Consider the following 10239-nt stretch of genomic DNA (forward strand, 5'->3'; position numbering starts at 1 on the left):
TAATCCAGAATAAACTATTTCCTCATATAAAACTGAACTTGTTTTCCACAACGCAGCAGTGCCCAACACTTGAGTAGAGTATCGCCTTGCATATTTTTGCTTCGAACTAAGCACTATTTACTCTCTTATAAATTCTATATGAATATTCGAGATATATTTATTTAAATTCTCTTCTAATAAATTTAAAAGAGATTCTTGAATAATGACGGAGTTTTGTTGGTTTAAGTTGTGTTTCAATTCGCTAAAATATTACCAACTTGGGAAGAATTTCTAATTTTTCAATCAGAGCAAATATGAATAATTTTTTGGTTTGGAATTTTTAGTTGCTCATACTTAATCGCAAAACTTCAAATCTTTTTTATAGATAGACTGAATTCTATAAAAGGAAAGTCGTTTTCTACTTTAATTGCATAATATATTATAAAACTTTCTTCTTTATAGAACAAAACAATTGTAGGGATTATTTTTCTATTGTCTATTTTGTGAGAAGTTCATTCAAGGAGTTAACTTTGTCATTTTCAAAAAAAAAATTTTTGTTTAAAAGAGTTTCTTCATTTCTATACCTGGAAAAAAATATTTAAACCTTCATAAAATTATTATTTCATATTAGAGGTACTAATCTATTAAATATATATTTGTACTAAATTATTATTATCTTAATAGTAAACCGTACTTCAGTGATTATCTTAAGTTGATGCACACGATGTTGATCTCTTAACTTGAGATTTGGAGGATAAATATGCTGTTAAATTTGGATATATAGTTGGGACTGTATCGGATTTCATTTTTTTTTAAAAAGTGGTTGGGCATTCTTTTGTCTTGATGTATTTGAATCCTTGCTCTAGGAAAGAAAGCAACTGGGATCAAAATGCTTACTACAAATTCGTGAATATTCATTGGGTTCTTAATTTTTTCTAGGTATTTCTCTCAGCCATTTTGATCCAACTTCTGGGTCTGAAGGTATCTTATGAAAAGAAATCTATCGGATTTACAATCTTTCGCTGTTTCATTTCTTCGACGCTCAGAAGTAGACTTGCATCCTGGACAGGAACAAATCATTTTAATTTATTCTGAAATATGGAAGTTATTCTTGAAACTATCACGAGCAATTCGCAAACACATAATCCTCACAAAAATCTATAAAATAAAGGAAAGATTTATAATACAGTTAAAACTTTATCGAACATCCATTTATTTTATCATCTATCACCGCGGTTAACTTGTTCATGAATTGACTAAAGTTTTAATTGAAACATAGAAGATTACGATATAAAAAGATAAGATGCTTTTCACAAAGATATGACATTGGAAAATGTTGAATGCATATTAATTTTCAAATCAAGTGTGATCATGGAAAAATTATTTGGTTCCAGTGCCCGAGAGAAGTGTTTTCTGCTACAATGGATAGAATTGTCAAAGAACAAGATAATCTAACTTGGATAGTAGAATCAAAATGTGAAAACGGTCACTATTTCAACAATTTCCGGGATATTGTATCCTAAAAAATGTTTAACTTGTTCGCGAAAAATCATGCATCAGAAATTAACAGGGAACTGCATTCTTCAAAGAAAAGAAAAGAATCTTTAAAAAAAAATATGCCAAAAAATTAAAAAGATACAATCAAATTAAAAGTGAATATTTATTGAGTTTCTTATACTTATAGTCATATATGAAATAAAAATATTAAAATTATATGGTAAAAAAAAACCAGACTAATTATTTAAGTATGTTTTAAAATGGGCAAGTATTTAGAAATACACGTAATGACTACAAGTTTTTGTATGTAACATGAATATTTTTTTTTAATTGAATAAGTCTGTAAAATTATAAATGTAATTTTTTTGAATAATATTAAACACATAATCCTCACACAAATCCATAATTGGGGGAAACAATTATTATGCAGTTGGGACTTTATCGAACATCCCTTTAGTTCATCATCCATCATTATCATACTAAGGTCAAGAATTAATTCATGAATAGATTAAAGTCCTATATCATATTAATTCAGTTGAGACTTGAAAGATCAAAATACAAAAGGATATGAGCTCTTCTATCTCTTCGTGAGTCAGTCCATGGTTACTAAAGAGGCATACTCTGAAGGTTGAACTTCTTTACAATCATCATCTAAAACATTGAATGAGGATGAGATTCAGTCGAACGTCATTTAGGAGTCCTTCACGAATAAAGAAGCAAACATAGATAAGGAGATGGATTCCTCTTGGCAAACGAGCTTGCTCATAAATCCATGAGATATATTCACAAATAAAAAGTCAATAAGTCCAATAATCAATTATTAACCTTGTGTCAACCTATGTATTTTCTGAAAAGAAGTACATGTATCTAGTGCTCCATGCCTATATATTCTTCAAATCATCAGGGTGACCACTTTAATTTTCGGTTTCCTTTTTTAACATACGGCAGATATTATTATTTTCATATATGGTGCTATTCCATAGTTGACATGCTTTATTTTATGCAGATTATGAACTAATTCGGGGAATATTGATGAATAACAAGGAGTTGTAGGAAAAATAACTTAAATAATAAATATGTGTGCCAGAATGCATAGGATCAATGTAATCAAGAGTTATTCAATCATTATTTTATTCACATACTTTATTTAACACCATCCGTAATGAAATTTGTGAACAAGTGATGAATAAACGTTGAACGATGACGTGAATAAGCATTTCGTAGGTTCATATCTCAAGAGACTAAATTATTTACTTCTAAGTACATATTATGACTAGTGTTGTGTCAAGTCAATACTTAAAACAAATATTTCTATTAACCTTGATGTGTCATTCCTTATTTATTCAGTCCACTCCAGTTTTAGGATCGGTCCTTCGGACTGTCTGTACAAGAAATGATTAAAAAAAAAGAAGATATAAAGTTGAATTACATCATCAAGGAACGAAATTTTTAAGTTTTTAGGACTGATATGCAGGACTGAACTGAGCTGAACTACATGCATGGCAGTCTTAAATAAGGACTGACACAACACTAATTATGACTATAATTTCCATATAACTACTGAATTTGAGAATTTCAGATATTGAAAATTGCCACAAAACTGAAAATAATTACATAGCTCCTCTTTATGTAACTTACTAACAGGATTTTTTTTTTGTACATATATGTATATATATAAATCCCTTTTATATTTTTTGAAATATCACTACAGTCTGATTTTATATTCATTGAGGTGCTCACCATAATTCAATATCCAGCTTCCACTTTCATTTCTTTACCGGAGTTCAACAACTGATAATTTACTATTATTTACGTGGATTTTCTCGTATGAAACGAAGAAATCCAAAAGCGATTATTTATTTGTTTACACAATAAATAAATTTTTGGAAAAAATATCGTAATATATTTTCTACGATTTCTCTGTGCTTCATTTATTATTAAACAAAATGGAATCTCCAACGTAAGTTTTTAATTTCTAAAGAAAAATAGTCAACCAAACATAATTTGTGTTCTTCTTCAGTCCGTCAACACCTAAAAGGAGTAATCATAATAGCTTGTCTGATTGTGAGGGAACTTCAACACCTGTAGTGTTCTGCATTCACGGCAATAAATATGGAATTGTTAAATGCTGTGATGATTTGATACCGGAAGGAGACAACAATAATTTTGATGATATAAAACCATTGTATGATCGTACAAAACCCGAGAACATCGAACATTTGTGTCATTTAGGTGGAGATACTGATGGGGATGAATCAAATACAAAGGCACGTCGAAAGCTCATTCTTGCTAGTGTTCTTTGTGTCATTTTTATGGTAGTTGAAATTGCTGGTGGGGTTTTATCGAACTCATTAGCACTTGCAACGGATGCTGCTCACTTATTGACTGATTTTGCGTCTTTTATGATATCTCTCTTCTCACTCTGGGTTGCAAGTCGACCAGCCACCAAAAAGATGAACTTTGGATGGCATCGTGCGGAGGTAATTGGTGCCATAATTTCTGTACTTATGATATGGGTCGTGACAGGGATTTTGGTTTACATGGCAATAAATCGAGTCATAAATCAAGAATTTGAATTGGATGTGAAAATTATGTTGCTTACGAGTGGAATCGGGGTGTTATTCAATCTCGTGTTTGTATTCATATCACGTATTAAATTAATAATAATAAAAAGTTATGATTAATTGTATCTTTAGAATGGGTTGTACTCTACATCAACATTCGCACAGTCATGGAACCTCAGACCCTGAGTCAGGAGCGAATGATAATCAACAGGTCAACATCAATGTCAAAGCTGCATATATTCATGTTCTTGGTGACTTTTTACAAAGTATTGGTGTCTTCATTGCTGCCATCGTTCTATATTTTAAACCCACTTGGATCCTCATCGATCCAATTTGTACATTTTTCTTTTCAATCCTTGTTCTTGGAACCACAGTTAAGATCCTTCAAGATACAATTACTGTTTTAATGGAAGGTAATTACCTTGTAGTTACTAAAACAATTGATTTGATTTCTCTTAACTCATCATACAACTTTAGGTATTCCCAAAAGTATTGACTTTAATGTAGTACAAGATATATTTATATCTGTGGAAGGAATAATGGCAATTCATAATATTCGTATTTGGGGTATCACAACGGATAAGACGGCTCTATCGGCTCATTTAGCAATACGTAAATATACATTTTATTTCATTATAAAGTAATGTAAATCTAATCTTAGATCTTCAAAATTCGTCTTGATAATTGAATAGTGTCTGATGTGCATATAAAATTTTAGTTTTTCCTTCCAACTTTTTTTTTTTTGTTAAATTTTTGTAATTATTAAAGTGTGATTCACTTTGACATATTCTCAAATATTCATGTTAAGATTATAGATAATTTAGCATATTGAATATTATTATGAGTATTACTAATTAAGTATCTATTTGTATTTCATTACATTGGATCGCCATCCTATTTATGTGGTTACAACAGTGCAAGACCCAATTCTAAATAGTGGTCTATGTTAAATATAATATTCAATATGCATATATTATTTTGTTTGAGTAATAATATATCCTTGAAAGGTTATAGACAAGGCCGATAGCATTTTTCGGTCCTTTTTTTTTTTTAATGTATATTGATTAATATGATATTAAAAGAGTAATGAGGGACCCTTAGTATAAGTTGTTGTGCTTTTTTGTCTACGTTATTATGTATTCATTGTAAATAAGTGTCTGGCCTTCAGAAGGTGCTAATGTCTAATGGTAATGAGTGTACCACCAGCTTCTTTGTTACAACTAAATCATTCAATAGTACAGATGCATTATTTTATTTTTTTATGAAGGTGTAGGAATGAGTGGGCTATGACCATAGTCTCTGATTCCGTACTCTGAGTCATACATTTCCTCTGAAATACTTTCTAATTGTTTATAGAAAAGCAATATTTTACCGGGTGGTCCATTGAAATTTGAACACTTACTCATTCAATAATTAATTAAAGTTGAGACATTGAAATTAATTCATATTTCGAAATATTAAAGCAAAAACAATTAGTTACAAAATAATATAAACTTGAGCTCTCTAGCTTACGTACAGGTCGAGAAAATGACGCACGTGATCGACGAATTTCCATTCGCGCACTCGAAGCAGTTAGGCGTCTCCCAGGATCCCCGTCTACGTCGTGAGCAAGTCTGAAACGTTAGAAAGGAAGAAGAGCTCTATCAAATAGCCAAACTGGACACGGGGGAAGTTAAAGAAAACTGCCCAACCAATCCCCTCAAGTTCATAAGGACCCATGCAAGAGATCTCGGGATTTCACACCCGACTGCCCAGAGAGCTATAAAAAAGTAGGTGGAAAGAACCTTATGAGGGTGGACAGCCCACTTTTGACACCAGCAATGAAAGAAACTCATCTACTCTGTTGCAAAACTCTTTTGAATGAGTCTTTTGAACTCTTTTTTGACACTTTTGGCCGCCTTACAGCTCTGATGGCAACCCCCTCGACTTCACCTTTTAGGTGCATGTGGAGGGTAAGGCCTGCAGTGTACGTCGTGGAAACACCAAGGCCTTCAAATCCACTGTCAGCCAGCACTGGGACGCCATGACAGAAGACTACATCCGCAGCGGGTACCAGGACTGGAAACCATCATTGCCGCTAAGAGCGGTTACATTAATGATTAAGAGAGCTCAGACACAAATCTATTTATATTATTAATTCTGTTGAAATTCTATTGTTAAGTAATAAATTATATTTTGTTGAAGTTTAAAATTCTAGGTGTTCAGATTTTCATGGAAACTCTGTAAATTGTGTGTAGGCTGTGAATTATAACGTTTTATTCTTTTTAAATACTAATATTTATTTTCTGTCCATATATAACATGTAGATCCAAATGCAAATTCGCAAAAAGTACTCATTGAAGCAACGAATAAGATACGCAAAAGATATGATTTCTACGAAATGACTCTTCAAATTGAAGAGTTCCATCAGAACATGGAGGATTGTAGTCAATGTCAAAATCCTTTAGAATAAATTTTCATAAATCATTTTATCTTTCTTAAGAACTGTAATGTTTTACTCTTGGTTTTCAAGATATTTTATTCGGTAAATATGGAACAAACGTAATGATAATCAATTATTTAATCGCTTGTTTTTTTTTTCATTTTATTTTCATGTTACTTTCATCAAAAGTATTGAGAAATTTTAATGAAATGTATTTTTTTTCCACAAGGTAGAGCTTCCATCTTATATCCTATTCAATTACCATCTTTAAGGAACTACTTTATTTCTAATATATAATATTACTTACATATGATTTACTTAATAATAATTAAAAAAAAACTATTGTGAATCGTATTTGTACTGATTTGCATCTAGTCTAAACTGAAGATTATTTATTATCAAGTAGTCACTTTATAGTTTACAAAAACAAAATATTGTAATTTCCTTCTTATGAATTATATAAAGTTGCCAATCAATCTTTTATTGCAAAATGACTTTCACAAATTCTCAGAGTCCTAACAAATGCAGCTAATTGGTTCATTTGATTAATTATGACTTCTTTCTGTTTGGTTTAAATTTTAAGATTTATGATGTTTATTATTTATAATAGATATAAGGTTAAACGCTTGGTCATAGAAATAAAATTCAAACGGTAATCGATTGATGTAAGATATTAATACTAAAAACGATGACTTATGTAACTAAAATATTATAGTTTATTGTTGAAACATCTTTGCAAACAAAAATGCAAACTAAACTCTCAAATACTTATACCATGTGGGATCTGGAGTCCAGATAAATGTGCGCAACTTTTTGAAAAACATTTTTCTTTTAAATGACCTTTTTTAAGAGAATAAATTTCTCATTTTCAAAAGATATTCCAAATTTCTTTGTTTAATCAATTGCAGGGCCCACCATTATCCCATTGGCCTTAGGTTGGCCTCGGACTTTTAGTTATTTAAAACTTGAAACTGTCTTTTTAATTTTGTCATTTAATTTTCGGCCATTGATATTTCTAAATTCCAAAATACGAAGTCTCCAATGAAGGTTATAAGATAAATTAATTCTCTTTTCCTGTTCCAGTTCTGTGTACATAGGTACTTTTAATGCATTTTAATTAAGGCAATAAATAGTCATATTTGCTCTTGCATTCATATGTACCTATGTCTGTGCTTATCAATTTATTTATTTCAACCTCAAACATGACGTAAATATTTCGTAATAAATAGTTTTATGTAATACTGGTAACGTTAGTTACACATCTGTTTCACATCAATCAAGTCTAAAATATTGGTAAATCAATTGGATAACGCATAGAATAGTAATAAAAAAAGAATATGAACAGTGTAAATATATATTTTGAGATTTCAACTTTTAATATGGTGGGGAACCTTTTTACGCAATGAACACTGACTGATAAATAAAGAGGTGTGGGAGAGAAATGTATCATTAGCTTTTCATAAATATAGGTCATCGGTTTTTAACTGGTAATGCCTCTTTTCATAATATCAATTGAGCCACTCCTCCCCCAGTTTTTTTTAACGTTCCTATAATTTGTCTGATGGAGTTGCACGGATTAAATATAAGTAAACATTATAGTATTACACCAACTGACTTAGTAATCTTCTTTTAATTCCAAATACATTTAGTATATTATTTTTTTAGGAGTTGATTTCTTGTGATGGCCTCACATACATATGTTTATAAAAAACAATTTTACTTTTATATACTATAACCCATGGATTTCTCAGCACTTGGAGGCTCACCTACAACGCAACTTTTCTTTAAGATACCGTAAATAAACTTTATTTAGATTCAGCTCCTTGAATAAACATCATGGTTATGAATAAGCTAGAGCATCAAAAGTATTTAATTCCAGTGATTAAAAATGCCTTCTATGACGAAGGATTACTTTTAACTACTCTGAAACGTAGATGAAATACTACTAATAAATAGAACCCTCAAATATTCACCTTCAAGAGCCTCTGCTTTGTACAAAGGAGATAAATTGAACTCAAGAAATTCTATGTCTTTGTTGGCGATATCTACAATGAAGTTATCTGCTATAGGATCGTTCAATATTCAGATAATTTTGAATATGAATTTCAAGAATTGCTCTCGTCTGTATTGATTACATAGGAATAGGAAGCAGCCTATTTTTGCGTCTAAGGCTCTTAGTTTATAGCATAGCTATAATACTCGAATCCTGATTCGAATGTTTTCAATTTCATCTCGTGCTCAGAAGCATTTGGAATCGAATGTAAGAGGAATAGGTAAAGATGGACTTAACTAGAATAATGGTCTTTAGTCTTAATGCAAAATTTATTTTATAAGTTTCTCAACCCCTTAAGAATCTCTTTATGTAATGTTAACAATATCTTCCTCAATCCTACTCTCCAAAATTTATTTGACTCTATAAGAGAATAAGACCTTCCCATTCAAGTTGTACAACAAGACTACAGTGATTTATATATTATAATAATGTTAGATAGCTAATAGAAACATAATAAATGGTAAGCTACTATTCAGTCTTAATAAAATGTGACATTTGTGGTTGAGTGATATGAGTAAGAAGGACTTAATAACTTCCATGGAAGTTGAAATATTATTTCGGAAATGGTGATTTGATAAACTTTCCTGCATTACTGGACTGTGTGGACAATTGGTTTCATGTTCATTAAATGTTTCAACTAACTATTCTCTATATAAGTTTCCAAAAAATCCGAACCTTCTAGAATTATGGAAGGCTACTGTTCCGAAGGAATACATATCTGGTAGTATATTCATATTTTTTAAATTTTATTAAGACTTATATTTGCATAAGAAAATATTTTGTGCAAATTTTTTGCAAGTAAAATCATGATATTAATTTAATAGATTATATTTAAACGTATATTTCTTGCTGTATTTTTATATATCGTATCAACTTTATATTTGCAGAATCAAAATCACCGTACTTATTCTAGCGAGGGTATGCTCTATTCACTTTTTATCATCTGACTTTGAAACAGAGCCAATATAGAGTAATATCAGATTAAAAATAAGAATTTTAAAGAAAACAACTATGCAATCGCTACATCTCCAAGGAGGGATAATAAAGAGTCCCTTGACAACTATATTCTGCTCAAAAGGTTGAATATATGAATGGAAAAATTTATGGATTCAACGAAGATGGAGTAACTAAAACTATCCTTTGTTTTATGGTAAATTCGATTGCTGGTCAATATTATGATGAAGTTGCCATGCTACTGATAGTGAATATATCATCTAGAACAATTAAAGAATGGTCTCTCAAAGTTTTATAACTACTAATAAGAATAGGATTGAATCTGGTGGCAGCAATTTCAGAGGGTCACGCTACTAATGTCAATTTTTTTTTCTAATGAACTATGGTCATTCATTTAAAGAATATATACAAAATCCTTTCAAGCCTTCTTCTATTTTTTATTATTATTTGATACGGTTCATTTGTTCGAAAACATATACAAAAACCTTCTGAACAGATTAACATTTGTATATCCCAATTTTTATGACTCGCCAATATCTTCTGAATTAATCCATATCAAATCCTGTTACAAACTTGAGTGGACAAGACTAGTCAAATATGCCCAACAAACTATCGAGTCAATCCCCTCATAATTTTTTTAATTTATGTTTAGAGGAAATTGTAATGTCCTATTCTCAACTCAAATCCAATCGATGATTATCCTTCAAATATTTTGTATATTGGAATAGTTATTTTGATCAAATAAAAAAAAATTTATATTCATTGATTCT

The 10239-nt window shown here is 30.4% G+C and overlaps 1 protein-coding gene and 1 long non-coding RNA gene across 4 annotated transcripts; both read left to right on the plus strand.

Moving 5' to 3' along the window:
• Nucleotides 1-3055: 3055 nt before the first annotated feature.
• LOC121117723 (proton-coupled zinc antiporter SLC30A2) lies at nucleotides 3056-6938 on the plus strand. Of its 3 annotated transcripts, none has more exons than XM_040712204.2 (6): nucleotides 3056-3436; nucleotides 3497-4108; nucleotides 4173-4453; nucleotides 4518-4652; nucleotides 6347-6564; nucleotides 6652-6938. In XM_040712204.2, exons 1-5 carry the CDS (start codon nucleotides 3423-3425, stop codon nucleotides 6490-6492), a joined length of 1188 nt encoding a protein of 395 aa, XP_040568138.1. In that variant the 5' UTR covers nucleotides 3056-3422; the 3' UTR covers nucleotides 6493-6564; nucleotides 6652-6938. The 3 variants fall into 3 exon arrangements, with proteins under 3 accessions (XP_040568138.1, XP_040568140.1, XP_040568139.1); XM_040712206.2 differs by having other exon boundaries at nucleotides 3144-3436; nucleotides 6692-6938; XM_040712205.2 differs by having other exon boundaries at nucleotides 3144-3436; nucleotides 6696-6938.
• A 495-nt stretch (nucleotides 6939-7433) lies between these two features.
• Nucleotides 7434-9891, plus strand: LOC139905314 (uncharacterized). Its single transcript, XR_011779968.1, has 2 exons — nucleotides 7434-9236; nucleotides 9403-9891. It is a non-coding gene; the product is annotated as an uncharacterized lncRNA (long non-coding RNA).
• The last annotated feature ends 348 nt before the right edge of the window (nucleotides 9892-10239 follow it).

The sequence above is a fragment of the Lepeophtheirus salmonis genome, chromosome 5 (genome assembly GCF_016086655.4).
Source record: "Lepeophtheirus salmonis chromosome 5, UVic_Lsal_1.4, whole genome shotgun sequence".
Taxonomy (NCBI): Eukaryota; Metazoa; Arthropoda; class Copepoda; order Siphonostomatoida; family Caligidae; genus Lepeophtheirus; species Lepeophtheirus salmonis.